Source organism: Tachypleus tridentatus, chromosome 13 (genome assembly GCF_004210375.1).
Source record: "Tachypleus tridentatus isolate NWPU-2018 chromosome 13, ASM421037v1, whole genome shotgun sequence".
NCBI lineage: Eukaryota > Metazoa > Arthropoda > Merostomata > Xiphosura > Limulidae > Tachypleus > Tachypleus tridentatus.
This window is the reverse complement of record NC_134837.1, coordinates 36,959,409-36,980,116: the sequence shown is the minus strand read 5'-3', so window position 1 is coordinate 36,980,116 and position 20,708 is coordinate 36,959,409. Positions and strand designations below refer to the sequence as shown.

The following is a 20,708-nucleotide window of genomic DNA, read 5'->3' as shown; positions in this document are numbered from 1 at the left end:
TGTGTCACGAATGAGAAAAGGGTAACAACAACTGAGCACAAATGCTACTAAAACTGGAACCAATCGTCTCCTGCTGCGGAACCTGATATTAATGTATACAGTTTCTTAAGAGTAAATCCATGCACAACATAAGTTGTAAAATAGTAACAGGTGATGGCGATTGATGTGTCTATAAAAAATTGGAAAGAGTACCACGTTACGGTTGACCTGTTGTGAAGATCAAATGTGCAAACCACGTGGTCAGAAACTGCACTATGATACTGCACAACACTGATAGTAAAACATAGAAAATGCAAAATATCTATCAAAGTCTTAGAATACGAGGTGCAACTTGATCCAATAGTTAAAATTGCTGTATTGTAAAGACATCATGGATTATCATGTTTTTGTATGCCGTGGTGCTCTCATCTGTACCCATATACTTTATTGAACCTGAATTTTTGATGAACTGAATTGACACATTTGTTGTCTAATTTATCTTTTTTGCTTTCATCTCAGGCACTAACCAGATAGGTTTCTCGGAGACTGGTTATTGAAAGTGGGTTTTTGAAGGGTTATCCTGTTTTCCTCTCACATCCAAATCTTGGGTATTAAGATTTACAAATCACGGCCCACTATGTTTTTCGTTTTTACGAAGTGAATAACTTTCCGTCCTCCGCTTTCTGTGACACAACCTCAGCTGTACCCCTGCCACTCTGCACACCCTCTGCACGAGTTTGTTGATTATTTTTTTCACAGATATTCTTAACATCCTGCCCCACCTTCCCCCAAGTATTATTTAAACCATGAGCAGGGTGAAAAAGAGGAATTATTCGAAAGTCTTACCACATCTATTGTTTAGATTTACAATTGTAAAACTCTTGTATGTAAACCATCATTTGTAATAACTATTACTAATAACCGTTATTATAAACTGTATTATTTTTAAGTTTGTGTATTAAAATATATTTGTGCTAAAACGAAAATTGTATGTATCACTTTTTTGGAAAATAACATAAATTTAATACATATTAACATTTAATTCACTACAAAGCTTCAATTTAATTCCACTTTATTTGAGATATTGATACGTAACGAACACAACGTAATAAATTGGAGACTCGTAAGAAATAAAATAATAATACGTAACAGTTTGTTTGTTTTTGATTTTCGCACAAAGCTAATCGATGGCTATCCGTGCTAGCCGTCCCTAATTTAGCAGTGTAAGACTAGAGGGAAAGCAGCTAGTCATCACCACCCACCGCCAACTCTTGGGCTACTCTTTTGCCATTGAATAGTGGGATTGACCATTATATTATAATGCCCCCACGGCTCAAAGGTCGAACAAGTTTGGATTTAAAATCGTGTGGGCTGAGGGAATAATAACTGGTGAGGGCCCTACATCCCAAAAAGTTTTACATAGAATAAAATTATCAATGGGCTATGGGGCTGAGCTCCCTCTAGCTCCTACCTAAATACGCCACTATCCAGAATGTCATATTTTGTGTAGTGTGTGTTTTTTTTATAGTAAAGCCACATCGGGCTATCTGCTGTGTCTACCAAGGGGATGCGAACCATTAATTTTAAGCGTTGTAAATTGGAACCGGAACTCCACTGAGAAACGCTCTCGTAAAGAAATGACAGCCGACAGATAATCATTCAAAAGAGCTGACCATAAATTTCAAAGGTTTATAAAATACATGTATGTTTTGTATTTGAGATATAAAGGTATATTTGGTATTGCGTGTGAGTTTTTTTATGCATCTATATTGAGAATCAACCTTCAAATTGTGAATAATTGCTTACTTCTACTAACTACAAGTTTTGCTTTGTGTTGTTGTTGTTTCGAGTTAATCACAAAGCTACACAATGGGCTATCTGTGCTCGGCCCAACACGGATATTAAAACCCGGTTTTTTGCGTTCTAACTCCGCAGACATGCCGATGAGCCACAGGGGGCTTTAGTTCAGTGCAAATAAAACTTTAATAAATATTTTGTTTTACGTTCATTTGATCAGAATTAAATTATGTCAACGTTCTTCATTTCGACATTTTATACGATGTTCATATACATAAAATTTAGATTGATTTTAGTTTTTGTTATGCAATATAATGAATACAGACAGGAACGGATTGATATTTTAAAGGATCAGTCCGGTCAGTATCATTCATAACGATTTAGTAATTTTTCACGTATTGTGTACTGGCTCAACAATAATGCATCAAATATCTGGAGGTTCAATCCACTCCTAAATACAAAAGAAATGCATTATAAAACGAGTTTATAAATATCTTTCACTGTAATAATGTGAATATTAATTTCATTTAAGAGGTTTATTGCTTGAATTTAAGCACAAATTTACAGTATTGGCTATCTGATTTCTAGCGTTGTAAATCCGCGGATATACTGCTGTGCCATTGGGTACATTTTCTTGTAAGGCAAACATTATAAACATGTGAAATTGCACCTTCTCTGACTTTTACCATTGCATCTTTTGGATGTGATCATTTGTGACAATCACTGCCTCCTCTGGTATAAATAACGTTTAGCATCGCCATGCCACTGTCGTCAAAGTTAGAGTGTGAAATTTTAATAACCAATAGATGAACAGGAAGAAAAGAAAGACACCGAAATTTTATATAATGGGACCTGTTCAAGATAACAAAGTAAGTAACCACCAATGTTTATTGAGAACTTATTTATAATCAATAAGAATTAATTTGGAGAGAAACAACAAGTTTAGTAGATCGCAGAGCTTTGAACTTTAATAAAGCTATTAACAATTGAGGATATTTACTGTCGAAACTAAGAACTGTTATAAAATGACATGTATTCATATGTTCACTTTATTTGTTTTATGTGTATATTACAATTAAAAGTTATAATTGTGATATACAGCAGCCTGTAATAAATGAATTTACTTCTTCATTTGCAGTTTCTATTGTAGTGCTAATATATACTTCATTGCATGTATTTTTACTAACAGTATAGTGTGCGCGAACATATTCTAGGAGAAAGAATAGTTAAATGTATTGCTTTCAAGTTTCAAGAAGAGGTAATATTTATAAATTGCAAATCGTTTGGAGAAAATTATAATATTCTTGTAATATCTAAGTTTAAACAGAACTGCACTATTGGAGAAATAGTGTGGTTAACGTATTATACAGTTTCCTTCTTTTATTCACGAGTTTTTGTTAATAATAGCAGGAATATGTGATCTGTTAGTGTTAGATAACACTTGACAAAATAACTGTTTATCATAAGGAGATGTACGCTTATAGGGGGAAATAGGTATACAGGGCGTGTTTTGTGAAGTTTTAACCTCGATCAAAGTTTCCGCAAGTGAATATTAACATAGGTAAACAATATGAATTTATACTTTTTTGTTTTACCGTTCCAATTTTCTAATTATCTCCGCTGCTTATATCTAATTTTTAAATTTTATTTTAAAATCGGAATTATTTGTGGATTAACATAATAAAACATGTGGGTAATAATACTTGAAATTAATCTGTGCTGAAACCAACTGTGATAATTAAAAAAAGTAAACTAACATATTAGAAAAATTAGCCTCATAATACTCTTTCACTCAAGACTCCCATCCCTACCAAACTGTTTAAATCTCTCCAGTGGTTTAGAGACTTATCTGTTGCCAATGAAAACTGTTTATGGACAACACTTGTAAGTCAGTGAATTTTAGCTATTATATACCCTTTTGTTTTATACGTGTATCTTCCCAATTATTATAATATCAAAGTACTGACATGACTGATAATTCTGATGTAATTAATAAGGAACTTTCTTTGATGAGAAATTAATATCTTTGACTTTAACAAAAAGCTTTTATATTAAAGTTAATGAATTTCGACTCAATCAAGTCTCCCCTTTTTTACTAATAAAGAAGGGATTACTGCAACGTTTGGAAGAGGGAGTGGTCATTGGTGATGAAGGATTTGTGTTTGCTTTGGAAAAACGAAGTTATGTGAAAGCAGGACCTTGGACACCGGAAGCATGTGTCGAGAATCCCGAAGCTGGTAAGGAAATTTAAAGATATTCATAATAATACCAATAACATTAACTTTTTTGAATTGTATATTTTTTTTCAGAATTTTAACTTTAATATTTTAAAACTCAAAAAATTAAAAATTGAAACAACGATGCCTTATTCTCAACCATTAGCATCTTGAACATTTATAACGTTATGGATACTTGTCATTAAAATGCTAATTTTTATGCCTTTGTTTACAATTCATGTTTATTTTATATTTCGTAGTGCGTAAACTTCATAAAGAATTTTAAGAGCTGGTTCAGATGTAATGCAAGCCTTCACATATTATGCCAGTGATGATAAACTAGCAAACAGGGGAAACGAAGCTGGAACAAAATTCACAGTAAAATGTGACCACAGTGTGGTAATGATTTTTACATTTGTTGCCTGAAAAAAATGTTCACTTACTTTGCCAGCTTTGCAGTTCTAATTATGTTAGAGTGACAAGGTGCAAGAACTTCCAAACAAACAGTGTACTTGATTTCTCCAGTGAATGATTTTCTTTTTTCCTTCTTTAGGTTTAAGTTTCTAAAGGACAGATTCATGTTGTGTGTAGCCCAAAAGGAACGAAACTCACCAAAGACTTTTTAGTATCTTCTCACCTCTGCCTTTCCTAGGGTGATGTCTTCCTGTGTATATCACATCTAGTCCTGACAAAAGTTGTTAGCAATGAATACTAGAGAAAATGTATACTGGGTTATGTTTAGTGAGTAACAATTTTGCATCCCAGAATTTGCAATATGGGGTAAGTAAAAAAAAAATAAAGAATCTGTCATTCAGGAATAAAGAGAAGGTGCAAGAATAATTTCGAAAACAGGTCAAAGTGTTCACTGAAAATGGAGTCGATTTTCACATCTGTGAGGTATAGTATAATTATGAATTTCTATAATGCTGAATTACTTCGTTAATAAGAAAACTTGAGCTGTTGAGTTATTCAGAAACATTTCAACTCTCCAAGCATACAGAGAATGAGGGAACTGAAATAAAAATCCTAACTTAATATTTCGTATTGGATATTATTAGATACATTGTTCTATACATACACAACATTGTGATGAAATCTTATTTAAGGCATAAATTTAACAAAATTTCTCCTATCTATGCTGTTTTCAAATGAGTAATACATTGTTACAAGTGTTGTTTTAAAGTTTAGATAAATATGTACAAAAAGTAAATGCTACCAGATCTTTAGTTTTGTTTCTAGAGTAGTACTCTTGTGGTCAGATGAATGTGAAAATTTTCCTCCACGACTGCTATTTTAATGGTTCTATATGATTAAACAAATTCAGTTACACAAATGAAGGGCCTTGATTGGTTCCAATTCAAAACTTCTTTCTTGCAAAGAATTACTCAAGTGTCTCTTTTACAGTATTTTGAACATGTTGAAGAGATAAAGTGGGCTATTGAAGTCTGCAAGGAGACAAAGTTACCTGTAGCAGCAAACATGTGTTATTGGTCCTGAAGGTGACCTTCATCATACATCGTGTGGAGAGTGTGCAATAAAGATGGTTAAAGCAGGTTCTCGTCAATTTGTTTTCTTTTTTGTCTGGTCTTGTAAAATAATGTTCAACCCATTTTTGAAGTTTGCTCTATACAATCCCAAGCATTATAGGTTTTGTTAAAAAATGTACTTTGATTAATCTTTGGCTAGTTATCAAACGTGTCCTTGTACATTTCACCACAATGTCTTGTGTGTTTTTTTGCATTACTACAATGCTAATGTGCTTCTAATCTCTTGTTTTTATCATGAAGGTGCTGATGTAATAGGAGTAAACTGCTATTTTGATCCATTTGTATCCTTGGAAGCTATGAAACTTATGAAGAAAGCTCTGGATTTTGAAGGACTCAAGGCCCACCTTATGTGTCAGCCTATAGCATTTCTTACTCCTGATGCAGGGAAACAGGGCTTTATTGACCTTCCAGAGTTTCCATTTGGTAATTTAATTGTACCTGAACTCGAAACATATCTTCTAGAAATTCTATATTCTTAAAGTATACTGAGTATGTTCTGAGTATGAAAATTTGCAATATCAATAACATATATTTTAAAGTGCAATTTTAATTATTTACTTACTAAAAGCAGGAACTTTTGAAATTTTTTTCTTATTATATTTCTCTTTATAGAATGACTGCAATGCAAATAATTTGTAGCTTTTTCAAATATAATACATTAAAACAATAATAATACATTAATAGTATTAAAACAAACACTAATAGGATATCTTGCAACATGGCAGATGATTGCGGTAATATCATTAGTTAAAATATTGTTGCATTGGTTTAGTTATTAAGACTTTTTTGCCATAAATTCACATTGATAGACAATGCTTCGGATATTCCTAATTCCAAGACATGAAGCTTAATGAACTACAACTATACGTCGTATTTTCAAATCAAAGCTCTTGTTTATAGAAAGTATTTTGATGCAGTATCTAAAGTTATTGTTGTAAAATATATATTTTAAAACGGTAAATTATTATCCAAGAGTAAAAAGAGCTTGCAGAAGAAAGGGGGAAGAAGCGTCGGAGAAACATGACATGTGGGGTGAAGTGCAGAGGATGCATACCACACCTTGGGTTAGAGCAAGGTAATGTCCTTAGTGTATAGATGGATAACATCAAAAGAAAATTGTTCTATTCATCCAACTGTGAGTTTTTAAGGAAGGTTTTCTTATCTTTAATTAGGAAATAATACTGTGGTTACTATTTATCCCATTTTGTTTTTCAGAGCTCGTCGTACATACTGGGAGAAGATTAACCCTTCTTCTGGACGCCCGTCTTCTGCTTCTTCTTCAAAACCCGATAACTGGGGTATTACAGCTGCATCAAAAGAATTGAAACAACATTCAGATGGGACAACGATTGAAGAACTTCAAGAGGTCTTCTCGTATATAAAGTCTTAAGTTTGAATTTTGTTATAATTCTTGCAATATATTAAACTAAAATTTTCCAATCTAAATGCATACTCTAAAAGGTATGAAAAATGTATACCAAGAAATGTTTAATTAAATTTATTTTAAATATATATTTGAAGTTTTTTTCCCAATTGAATATACATATTTGTTTTTTAATTACTTCAAATAAATGTTGTTTTTTTTTGTCTTAACAGGTTAATGTGTGCTTTGTTTGATTATCACAAAACTACTATACAAAATAAGATGAGTTTCAGGAATTACTTGCCAACATATTTATTGAATGCAAGCTTTCAAATTCGTTTTATAAAGATTTCGTTAGGTGATTTAAATTTGATGTAAATCTTATATTAAATGCAACAATGAAGAACATTTTGTAAAATGGAACAGTTTACTGTATTTTAAGTACAAAGCATATAACAGTGGAAAGTTACGTCAATTAAATACTTGCATAGATATACGTCATGGTTTCTAACATACAAGGTACAAAAATTCATGTATCAGTTAGAGGTACATACAACTGTATATAACTAAGAATATAAATAAATGTAAGACTACAATGATGTGGTTTTGTTACAACACACACATACACACACACGAAAATGAAATTGATTATATAGACAGTTCTATTTCACAGATTGGAGGTCGAAAGGCCTTTCAGCTGTTGGATTTGAATCCAATCAACTCGCCCCACAGTGGCACAGTGGTACCTATGCGTACATACAACGCTAGAATCCGGGGTTTGATACTCGTGGTGGGCAGAGCACAGATAGCTTATTGCTTATTGTGTAGCTATGCAGAAACGACAACAACAGCCAAACAACTTTCCTCGCTCTGATAATTGATGAAAATTTGCATAAAGTAAACTTCACTCAGTAGCTGGGAAAGTTCGTATTGCCAGTTGTTTTCAGTCAGAAGTGGCTTTTCATGTCTCTGTGGTCAATAATATTGGAATAATGCGCTATTGTGCACCTATAATTGCTTGTTTTAGTGTCTTATACTACATTATTCAACACTCTACACTCCAATGTCAGCTGTCTTCACGTTCTCTTGTTTTATAGCAAAGAACGTCCATGTTAGTTCTGGATCTATTAGTTCATCTTCTCAAAGTTCTTAAGGGTAGGTGGGTGGGTGAAATTTGACATCGAGTTACCAATAAAACTATAGCTCTGTATTACGGCAGCTAAAATGGTTTTTATCTCAGCTTGGTGTCCTGTAACAGGACATTTAATGAACAATCATGGTGTTACTATGTGGTGAGTTAATTCGTGTTGCACTTACGAATAACGTGCTATTACCATGTCGTACTTGTGTAACACTGCAGTCCAACATGCAAATATCCTTCCAGTTTTTTAAAGTTCATAATCCTCTTCAGCGATGCATGCTCCATCTTGAATGTGAGAGTTCAACCATGCAAGTAGACTTGAGCTTGATGAATACCGTAGCTATACACACTTTTCTCTCCAGAGTGAGTGTGTACCTCTTATGTATTCTTTCCTGACTACAACTACACACACTTCTTTTTTAATTCTGCAGAATGAGTGTGTAGCTTATATACACCCTGTCCTGTTCATTCCCATCCTGAAACTTCTACATCTCTGCTATGATTCCACAATCAATGGCATTGGTGTCAAACAGGAACCAACAACGCTTCTGACAATAAAACCATTATCTGTATATCCATCAAAGCATGGTTCAAGAACAGGATCAGTTTTGATGTTTTTTTGAAATGCACATAAGATTTAGTGAGAGTAAATACTGGTGAAATTTAAATTCAAACATAATATTTGTTAGTCTCTTGAAATTGGAAAGAGCATTACAGAGTACATAAGGCATATATTACAAATCAAATAAATAGCCCTTTGTGCCACAAGTAATTTTGGTGATGCCTTTGGTGATGCCACTGGTGATGCCTTTGCCTCGGTCATGGATAATATTAAGTATGACCACCTTCACCCAAAAAAAAAAAAAGTTTAAAAATTATTTTAAAAAAAGCTAAATTCTATAACCTTCCACGAAAATGGACGAAGAGGAACCACAACGTTCCTGAACATCCCAGTTGGGGAGAGAATTCTTACGATTTCTCTCTCTCTAAACTAAACCCCTGCCACGTTAGTTTGCGTTTGAGTAATTTTGGTTCTATTTTGTTATCCAGTTTGACTTGCGATCATCAAAAGGCCGGCTATGGAGTGCTAAACCATTAGATACTTTCAATATGGCTAGGCATTCATCTACTCATGGTAACAGAAAGACATAAATACCCGTTATGGCATTCGTCTGGTATACATCAGCCCAAAACTTATTATCACCTTCTTCATTACTTTAAGTTACCACTCTTGGAAGGTTGTATGATCCCATTCATTAATAACTATTTTATTTCAGGATTGGCTTCGTCAACAGTGGTTTAATAAAACCTGTGCAGCAAGTATTTTATTGAAATTCTCTATTTCTATGTAACCGTAACTGATTATAACTCTCCCCAGTTAGATCTCCAGTCCAAAAAATACATCAGCACACTTATCCAGCAAGTCTTTTACCTGTGGTGTCGAAATGAAGCTCATGCTGCAATCCTCAAAAACCAGTTTTAGATACACTGGTAGCAGAATATTGTTTTTTAGACTCAGTATGACAGGAGAAATACTAGTACTAGAGGTAACATCAATTGCCACCACTTTACTTGTCACCCTGATTATTATTCCAGTGGTAAGCTGGTCATCCATTATCACAGAGTAGAACCAAAACTTTATTCATTATTGATTCTACTTCCTTCTAGAATCAAATACCCAGTACAGCTTGGCTATGCTGTGCTCCAGTCTCCAAGCTGTGCCTCTATCAGATAATCTACAGCCTAAAGAGACAGACTATCCAATCTCAGAATCAGGCATTGTATCATCGGGAGACCATCACCTTCATGCATTGAATTGCTTCAAACGCACCAATAAATTATTCGTATCCTCTTCGGCTGCCTTTTTAAACATTAAATAATGTTCTGCTTTATCCCCAACACATATAATGTAATCTCGGTGCAGATCTTTCCATGGTGGTATAATGAGGGTGCATTTAAGTAAACAGGATATAGAAACCGACAGTTCCTCACACTGGGGTCACATGATCATCAAACTCTACAGATCATGATTGCCTTAAACACTAGCCTTCTTTCTCAGATAGTGTGGGGTGTTTGTGCTGCCCTCATTTAATCCATCTCTTCCGTGATCACTATCAGCATGACCAATGATACAACAAACGTCGGTGGTGGTCAGCAGCAATGGTACTTCAGAGAAGTTCTCTGCTACCTAACTAGTCATCTACTTCATGCACAAGGATCTACCTTCTCATTTGCTGAAGAGTTCGTGTTGGAGAATAGTGTCACCCAGATACACCTTGTTTATGGGTCTCAGGTCAACATGATGCCTCCTCACCTGTCCTCTTGGTATATGCTATCTTATATTCTAAGGAAATAGCCAGAAAGTTGATAAAGCTTTTCCATCAATAGTACTTCTCCCTTATTTCTGAGATGGGCTTCTATTTATCTATCTGTTTGGTAAAACCCTAATGGACCTATAGAGACCACTTCACTTGGCTTTAGATGCCCCAAAGTGCCTTTTATGCAAAATATTTTCAGTCAATATCCATTCCATTTCCTATTATCGTGACCGTAGGTTAATGCTTCATAAATGTGGTGGTGGGACCGCGCATATGTTCATGAATATAAGTATATTCCATATGTGTGTGTGTGTGTGTGTGTGTATATATATAAATCTGAGCTTGCGACTGCAGAACAATGTCCTGTAAATGTGTCTGACTTTGCACATACGTTTATTAACATAGGTATATTGTCATACGAATACATATATTTCTCCACAACTTGTACCTGTACAGATCATAAGGTATTAAAGATTATTTTTAGATATGAAAATTCATTATGCGTCTGTCTAGCTAGTAAGCTTTTAATCTCTTAAATGCATATAATTCACAAATCTATAATCACGTTTTTTTAATTGAATGAACTCCAAATAACATATTTAGATACTTTCATTAAAGCTTATTTTTTAAACTTGTTTCATTAAAGCGAATATTAAACAGAACCAATGTTCAATATTTACTCATGAACAGTTAACTTTAATATATTTTGTGTGTGTGTCTTATATTTTTCCTGATATTGCTAGAGAGTTTGTCTTTCATTCTAAGTTCATTTTCAGTCTCCGCTATACGATGAAAATATGGAACGTCTATCTGGAATTGTTGTATTACATTACATGTGACATGATAGCACTCTTACGAGTGAATCGCTCAATTCCTAAAGTGTTGAGAAACAAACTCTTCCAAACGTAGTTCTGGTCTCATTATACAAATTTTAACACTAGATACAGGTGAAAGAGTGTTCCGCTTTTGAATTCTGCAGTTTTGTTATTTTGTCCTTGACGTTGAAAAAGTTTTTTTGTTAAAAACTAATTTTAGAATTAAATATACCTTGATCATGTTAGATGAGGCACTTTAATCATGTTGAACTGTGTCGCTTTTTAAAGATTACGCATCATCTTTTTATTAAACATTTTCCGTGCTCAATAAAAGTCCACTTACAATGAACACTGTTTGAAAATAAATGTCTCTAAGTTACAATGTTGGTTTTGATAGTATTTTGAAATAAAAATCGTATAGTTACCTTTTAACACAGATGTTTGTTTGTTTTATCATTCAACAGTAATTTATTGTCCTTACCCTAGCAATTTCATGCCACGTGAAATATTTATTTCAAGTCAGAAGGTAGCGAGGGAACGGAGCACACAGACACTTACTCGAGGGTTTATAGTTAAAACAAAGAGACTCGAGATAAAGACGTCCACTAACACTTTTATTGAAGCCTTCAAATACTGAGGATTTACACACACACACACACACATATACAGTTGTCTTTATTAACGTTTATCATAGATAATCCATTTAATTCTATTAACATGATGTCTGATGTCACGGAATAATATCATTAGAAATACTCACTAAGAGCTTGGGCGTGAAGTGGCCTGGTTTTCACTAATAGCTAAAGACACTTTCTATACTTGTTCCTCGATTCCTTCTTGACTAATCTCCTTTCTTCTACTGATAAAGATGAGATCTGAGATGAAAATCTTCTAAATGATGATCTTGATCATGTCAAATTGCTTATTAGAGAAAAATGTATGTGTAAAAACAGCTCATTTGGGTTAAGAAAATTTGTTACGTGAACCTAACGATGACCGAAGAAGGTCGAAACGTAAAAAAAATTCTGAACCCAAACGAGCCGTTTTTACATATATATTTTTCTCTACAAGTGGGTTTTTCGACATCACAAATTCATTATTAGATTTTGAATATTCTGGCGTCTTTTCTGGGATCTTTTATACTAGCTGAAGGGGAGGATAATCATTCTATTCATAATACCATGGTGTCAGCTGACTTAGTGTTTGTGATTTCTTAAGCTCGTTTCGTAATAATAACTTATACTAACATGTCGTCACACGGTCAGAGTTTCTTAATCCAATACTCGCGAGTTACATTTATTAATCAATCACCATACTCCATACTGTCACGTCATCCCACTATCCAAGATTCTTAGTATCAACGTCTAAGTTTGCTTAACTCCTTTTAACCTCGAAAGCATCAAGTCATTTCAACTGAGACATACAACGGACAGTTTCTAATCTTTAGTTTATAGCTTTAATAACTTCCTTTAACCTTGATAGTGTGTATCTGTTCCAATCTAAGCTAATGGCGGGTGTTTTTCAGCGGCTTTCTATGAATCTCTGTCTTAAATAACCCTTCTGTTGTTCTTGATAGTGTCACTTCTTAAACTATATATTGATTGATCATACGCGATGAGTTTGTCGGCATGCTTCCTTGAGCTGTCGTTGTTCTATAAACATCATTATTTCAAAAACATACTTTCTTATACCTCATTATTTCCTGTTTATTAAAATAGTTATACGAAGTATCTAATTATCTAGCGATGTCTCACTCTTCCGTTTTTCTTTAAATCATATCAGTTTTTGATAATTTTGATTTATGTGTTTATTTTATGATTAGCTAGCCTCGTCGATTGGTTAGACTAATTTCATTTTGACACCAAGCTATTAATAAATCAGTTTATATCCTTATTATATGGGTTATCATCGGTTAATTTAATCGCCCCAGTGGCCTCTGAGCAAGACAACACTCTAGTATTGTTCGGCCTTGATATATTTTTCTTTTTTAATGTACACAGCTCATCTAACTTCCAATATGTCATTCAAGCCAATCTTTCACGCACTGTTTATTATACTATACTTAGTATCACTACCAAGCTTAATGCTGTCATCACCGAATTTGTCAGCTTCCATTTATGTAACATATTTTATTCTGCTGTAGCTCTCAAGTGGTCTACATTCTGTTGAAATTCCTTGATATTTGACACTGCTTTCAACGGGGCAAGTTTTGGGTTACGTCTAAGATATTTGATAGTCCTTTAATATTTGAATCTACAGTCACATTCTGAATTACCTGTGACTGTTTTATAGTCAACAGCTCTTGTCAATCAGGGGTTTTTATATTTAACGTAATTTTAATTTTACTTCTAAAATTAGAGGGTAACGTAATTCCTTGGCTTTGAGCTGAATAATTTCTCGCCAATCTAAGATATCTACTATTTTTTAAATTTCATTACCTAAATTCGATTATTGAACTGGTTTACTTTAGATTTAGGGCATACCACCGATAAGGTAAGTTCGTCTTTTACATGAAACTAGTTCTAGGGGTATTTGTTTTATTGAAATAAGATGGTTTCAGGACAATTATTCTCTTTTTACACAGTTCAGGTATCCTATGCTTTATTCCTACAAATATTGTATAACTACAAGCCAGTCTGTCTTATTCTAGTATGTATCAAAGTGTTAGTAATATTTACTAGTGCTTTAGACACTTTTCTAATTTTCTGTTCATGTAATTCAAGTGTTTGATTTAATGAATTCGTTATAGTCGCCTGTTGACTTACTAAATGAATTATTTCTTTAGATACCTGTGTTTGATGTTCTATTATTTTGTTCAATTTACGTAAATCGTCAGTGGCTGTGGTTCCGAACAAAAAATTTAAAACATTTCCACCTAGGTCTATTAAACCTCGTTTTTGTCGAGTTTGACCCGAAATCAAGACGCTATTCTTAATGCCTTTCAACTCAAATAATAAATCATCTATCTCAATCTGGTATCGTCTGACTAACGTCTTGTAATTTTTAATTAATCCTTGAAAACTATTTACCAAACGTAAAATAGCTTTTCCTTCGTTTGTCATGAGGAACAGAATCACATCTTCCGAATTACAGTGGTACCTCGGTTCTCGAACTTAATCCGTTCCAGAAGGCTGTTCGAAAACCTAATCAATTTTTCCCATAAGAAATACTGTAAATTAAATTAATCCGTTACAGATATCCAAAAAGTACGCACTATGAAGCATTTTGAGTAAACATATTGCTTATTTATACCTATATAATAATACTTACATGCATAAAGTCAACTACAAAAACTATAAACACAATAAATGAAAATTTAACTGCACTTTACCTGTGCTGAGGAGAGCTGATGGCGTAAGTGAAAGGTAGTGAGGAACGAGGAGAGTAAGAGGGTTATTATTGTTTCGAATTGGAGTCACCTTCCATTAAAACGTCAGGTAACTCTCCTTCTGGGGTTCTTTCTATTTTCTGTCTCTTTGCACCGTTACAACCTGCTTGAGACTCACTGCACCTATTTCTCACTAAAAACTTGTCTAATGAGGTTTGTTTCTGCCTGGCACCTTCCCCATGTCTCACCACACTATGTATGTCACTTCTCTTCCTAAATTTTTCAAACCTACCCCTACTAGCCTTAAAGGCATCACTTGTATCACCACTCGTTCCAGAAGTGTTTTTCAGGAGGTCAGCACGCAGCTACTTTGCTTTCTCGCAAATGATGGTCTCAGAAATGCTATCAGCAGCTAACTGTTTTCGTTTACCCAAATCAACAACAGGTTTTCTACCTCTTCCATTGTTTGTGATTTTTGTTTTGTGAGCACTGTCACTCCTTTTGCAACATCAGCTCCTTTGATGACCTCTTTATTTTTCAGTACGTTCGCCATACCAAACTGTGTAGCAAGGTCAAACACGCAAACACCACTCTCATACTTCGCTATGAGATCTTTTTTTCACCTCAATTGTGGCTCTAATAAATTTTCTTTTTGGTTTGCAGCTTTCATTATCCTTGTTTGACTTCATGGTGGCTTATTTAATCAGAATATTTAGAAAAACAACAACAAAAAAGAAAAACGAGAACGTACACAGCAGATTTTAGCGGGGGTGTGGACTGAGTGACAGGTGCAGGTAAATTGTTTTGGGCAAGCTTTGCGAGGGCAGGAAATGGTCGAAGAGTCGTTCGGGTCGTCAGTCGGATTATTTCGGGAGTTCGGGCCACGACAGCTTGAACTGAGTTTATGTTCGACAACCGAGACATTTTTTCTCAAGCAATATGTCCGAAAACCGAATTGTTCGAGAAGGGTGTCGTTGGAGAACCGAGGTACCACTGTATTACTGCAGAGATGCCAACCATTACGATTTGAGAGTAATCATTACGATTTTGGTGTGTACATTATGACTATACAATCATACAGACAAATATTACGACTTGTTTTAACTCCCAAACTATTATACATGATATAGGCTTATACAATAAAGTGATAAATTGTTCCCCTAGGGCTTGAAAGGTGTGAAAAGAAAATTTGTAGTGACATACAAATAAATTTTGATAACAAATAAAAGACATAGTCCAAATGGCTACTTGTGATAATCATGTTTGTGCTTGAAATAATAAAAAAATATTTGTATCTCCGACGTCTACCAATAGTTTGAGCGCGGTGCTTTTCCATAGTGGGTACGTGGAGGAATCCATAGTTACGTCATCAGTGCTTGTCAGCCAATCAGCGCTCGCGTAGATGGGTATTTCTCGTTTTCTAAGCGGCAATGAGATCGTTCGCAAAATGGAAAAAAAAAGAGGCCTCGTTCACCAGATTATTTTGTTTCTGGCAAATCTAAAAGGACTAAAACTGTGAGTCAAAATTTAGGAATTTGAAATAATTGGCATTTCTGTTATTGTCAAAACTACGACGAGGACTTGCGTTATGTGATTTCTCGAATGATATTAATTCTTCTAGTAGTCGAACTAGTAATTGGACATACTGCGAAAATGGTATATTCTCAACAATTATCCATTTATTTCACGATAATATAAAGTATCCTTCTTCAACAAAATCATACCCATCTTATTTCTTAATGGTACTATACTCAGCCACCTTTCCGATCATCCATAGTATTATGATCCTAGTAAACCTGCTGATATGTCTACTACAAATACACATAGAAATAAATATATAATAATAAACACATAAAATACATTTACAAGACATATGCAACAATGTTCATTCTTGTCCTACCTTAAATTTATTAAACTCTAATTACAACTAGGCAAATAGCTTAACATATTGTTAAAATCTTCCAGCATACTACATTTTTCATCAGAATTAATGTTAATTTTGATAATATCGTTTTTAGATTTATGTGCAACTACTTGTGGATGGAACCTCACTCGTCTCCTTGTAGGTGTAAAGGTTACTTCTGGTTGAGTTGATACAGGACCACGTGATCCAAGGTTGTTATCATGGGGCACTGTATCAGTTTGTGTCGTTATAGGAATATTTGGCATTGTATCCTCATCTACTGAGATGTTGACCTCACCAGACACGCGACTTGTTAGGTCATCCATGTCAGCTCTTCCATCAACCAATACGGTACCAGCATCCTCTAATTCAGAGTTTTTCATCTCGGCTTCACTTATCTCTTCAACATAATAAGATAAATCAAGTTAGTTTGAATTATCAGATTCTACTTCGACATTTTCTTGTTTATCAGCCATCTGTGTTTCGTCAATCATATAGTCATAGTAACATGTACTAACTGTTTTATTTTTCCATAGATTTCTTGGAGTTCAAAATTAACTGGGCTTGTTTGTCTGAGTACTCTGAAAGAACCCTTCCATAGTTTTGCTAATTTCTTAGTGCCTCCCTTTTTTAACAATAGGAATATATACAGAACTTTATTTCCTAATTTTATCTCATTCGACTTTGCCATTTTATTTGCTTGTTTTTACCTTCGTTCAGCAGCTTTGGTTAAATTCTCATCAGCTAATTCAAATGCTGTCTGCATAAGGTGTAGTAGTTCAGCTTTGCAGTCATAATCCACTGGATGATTGAATCTTTTTAAGAGCTAATATCGCTTGCATCTTTTCAAAGTAATAAAAGAAATGGACTTTCCTGAGTAGATTAATTTTCGGCATTTCAATAAACGAACAGTAATAAAGAAACTTGTTCATTCCAGGTTTTCTGATTTTTCTCACAATACTGAGAGATCATATCCAGCAAAGTTCTATTAGAACTTTCTACTAATCCATTAGCAGCTAAATGAAAAGCAGTTCTTCCAATTTTTTCTGACACCTAACGATTTAGAAATATTATTTATTAATTTAGAAACGAAGTTTCTACCTCTATCTGTTAGTAAGTACTGGGATAAACCGTGTCTAAGTATTATGCTATTTACAAATTCCTTCGTTATCGTTTCTGTTTTTTGATGAGGCAAGCATATAGCTTCGAGATATCAAGTTTAGTAGCCTGCGACTACTAACACATGTTTGTTTCTTGTGTATGAAGCAGATAATGAACCTGAAACATCCATAGCTACTACCTGAAATGGTGTGTTTAAACTTGGCATTCGTTGTAAGGGAGCATTTTGAAAATGCGGACTTGTCTTTCGCTGTTGACATTCTATGCACGAATCACAATAGGCATAAGTGTAAAGTCATTTGAGGGGTTTAAATCATTATTTCCCTGTTTTTAAAGACTTTATTTTCTAATTTACTCTGTCTTACTTCGTTATTACTTGTTGAAATGTTATTACTGTCGTCACTATTACTTCTGTTAGGTTTACATTCTTATTTGATGGATTTCTGTTAAAACACTTTTTGTTCTTATCTCTACGCTTTGTCGTGTATCGTTATGTTTTGGGAAATCAGCGCTTTCGCATTTTGACGGATGATTCTTACTTTGCTAGTATTAGCATTAGGCGTCTTACAATTAGTGTTAGCCAGCGGGAAGGTATCATTTGTCTTAACTTTAACATATAACTTTGGAGGCTCAAGCCCTTCAAAACGTAAGATTTCCGTTTCTGTGCATATCTTACCTGAAGTAAGAGACATATCAGTGTAATAAGACCTTAAAAAGTCTTCTCCTATAATACCATCTGTATCCACATCTATTTGCTTACAGATGTAAAACAAGTGTTGTAACTCTAAATATCCAATTCTTAATTGAACACTATACTTACCTAGCGTTTTAATAGGATGTTCTGTTATGGACTTCAAAATAATGTTGTCTGCATTCCAAACAAACGATGGGTAATTTCACTTGTATAACTCTATTACATAACATTAGGCTCTCTGTATTAAAGCACTTAACATATCATGTGTTCGTCTTAGTACTATCATTGATACATAGAACTATGCAGTTCACTCTTTAAGGTCATGACCTGCTAAGCAATGAATGATCTTTCTGCAGAACATCTGTTCACAAGTTACACAGGCAGAACTGATGGACAAATTCTCTAGTATGTTGATTCAAATATGAGGTTGAAAATTATTATTTTTGTTCGAGTATTTATCCTAGACTCGATACCTTTACCATTAATTATCTCTATTTATCTATCACGCACTTCTTCTTGGTTTTTTTTTGTATTTCTACATCAAAAATAAAACATTGTAAAGATAAAAGTGTTATCTCTAACTCAATTAAAGTAAAAAATTTGAGGAAAACCAGCAAGCACCCTGTGAAAGTAGAAATTCCATAATACATTCTGTGTTCACAAAACCTGTATTTCTCTTTCCTATCTGTTTGTGGTATTCTTAGGTAAAATTGTTTTTTTCAAAAGTGCAGATTGGATACTTTAACATCATGAAATTTGTCAAGTAACTGACAAAAAATCTGTTCCATTTTTTAAAATGAAACCTCTTTTCAAAAAAAACAAACACAGTTTCCATTATATCAAAAATAAAGGATGAAATAGTGTTCGTATTTCCACAGATAAAATCAACATCAGTAATCCAGGTGGTGTTTTGTCCCAAGACTTTTTCAGTTTCTCGAATTTGCTTTCTGTATATATAAACATGATGATATCGTCTGATGTTTTTATTTGAATATCTCCTAAACTTCTACTCCAACTAAATGAAGAAAACAATCTCGGATTCACCAGGTCAACTTGATTTCTTTGTCCAGTGACAACATTTCCTTGTTATATTCTCTCAATGCATTCACCGTCTGTAATGTATAAACAGAAACCATTAAATTAGCAAAAGTCGTTGTGGTTGTCGACCATTATAGCTTTTAAGTAAAGTAACTACAACCATACTGAATAACAGAAAGGTTGTCATTTGTTAAATAGAACATTATCACAAAATCGACTAGAACAAATCAAAATCCAATGGTTTTATGCATAATGACTGTTTTCTTAAAACGTCTTACGAACATGGTAAAGGAAAATTTTAAAATTTCTGTGTAATCAGAAAGCAGGTACAAGATATGATACGCCTGCACATCATACAATGCTGTACCTTATTGACAAATTTTGATATTTCTGTAAAACTCTTGTTAACGTAGAATTATCCGTTATGCAGCTCTTTATAAATTTATTGTCGTATAATACAATTTTTTGAATTGTAAATTAGTTTACAAAAGGTAACTGCAATATAAGATAAGATTTATTTATTAAAACCAACTCGTTACCGACTACAATAAGTAAACAAGTCATAGCTGATACAAATAAAAAAAATATTTGTTGTTGAATTCCATATATAGCATTGGAACCTAGGATTTGTTCAAGATGGGACATACACCGTTTTGCTGGGGAAGCCAATGATCTTGGAGTCCGTTACATTGGTGGATGTTGTGGTTTTGAATCATATCACATTCGTGTTCTTGCAGAAGAGCTTGCAAAAGAAAGGGGAAAGAAACCCAAAGCATCGGAGAAACACGAAATGTGGGGTGGAGGGCTGCGAATGCATACCAAACCTTGGGTTAGAGCAAGGTAATATATTTGATCAAGGGATACATAACGCAAGGAAACAGTTTTTCCGTTTAACCTACTGCAGGTTTGCTAAGTGACTTCCATTTTCTTCTCATATCTTTAACCACAAAATTATATTTTACTTGTAATTCTGTTCCTACTATTCCAGAGCTTGTCGCAGTCACTGGGAGAAGATCAACCCTTCATCTGGACGTTCGTATTCTGCTTCTTTTTCAAAACCCAACAATTAACGAATCAAAGCTGAGTCATACAGGTGAAGCGACATTGAGGAGGGACAGTGACAAAAGAGTTAAAAGAAAGTTTCTCAAATTTGAAAACTTAAATTTTATGTTACACTAAATGTATGCATGCTTAGTAATATATAAACATTTAGTTTTAGGAGTACTTATCATCATCATCTGCCACTTGATTCCATCAAGGAACATAGGGCCGCAATTACTGCGGTTTTTTGAACAGGTATTTAAGTGAGTAGGTTGTTAGCCCACTGCACCGAGCCGTCCCGAATTTAGCAGTGTAAGACTAGGGGGAAGGCAGCTAGTCATCACCACCTACCGCCAACTTTTGGGTTACTCTTTTACCAACGAATAGTGGCATTGACCGTTATATTATC

General features: G+C 34.1%; 1 protein-coding gene and 1 pseudogene across 2 annotated transcripts; both read left to right on the top strand.

Moving 5' to 3' along the window:
- The first annotated feature begins 4,295 nt into the window (after positions 1-4,295).
- Positions 4,296-20,441, top strand: LOC143236112 (betaine--homocysteine S-methyltransferase 1-like; annotated as a pseudogene). The gene is made up of 6 exons (XR_013019491.1): positions 4,296-4,391; positions 4,758-4,889; positions 5,397-5,545; positions 5,780-5,962; positions 19,870-20,098; positions 20,247-20,441. The product of XR_013019491.1 is annotated as a betaine--homocysteine S-methyltransferase 1-like (transcript).
- On the top strand, positions 6,553-7,049 carry LOC143237248 (betaine--homocysteine S-methyltransferase 1-like). The gene is made up of 2 exons (XM_076476299.1): positions 6,553-6,614; positions 6,755-7,049. Exons 1-2 carry the CDS (start codon positions 6,565-6,567, stop codon positions 6,927-6,929), a joined length of 225 nt encoding a protein of 74 aa, XP_076332414.1. The 5' UTR covers positions 6,553-6,564; the 3' UTR covers positions 6,930-7,049.
- Positions 20,442-20,708: the final 267 nt, after the last annotated feature.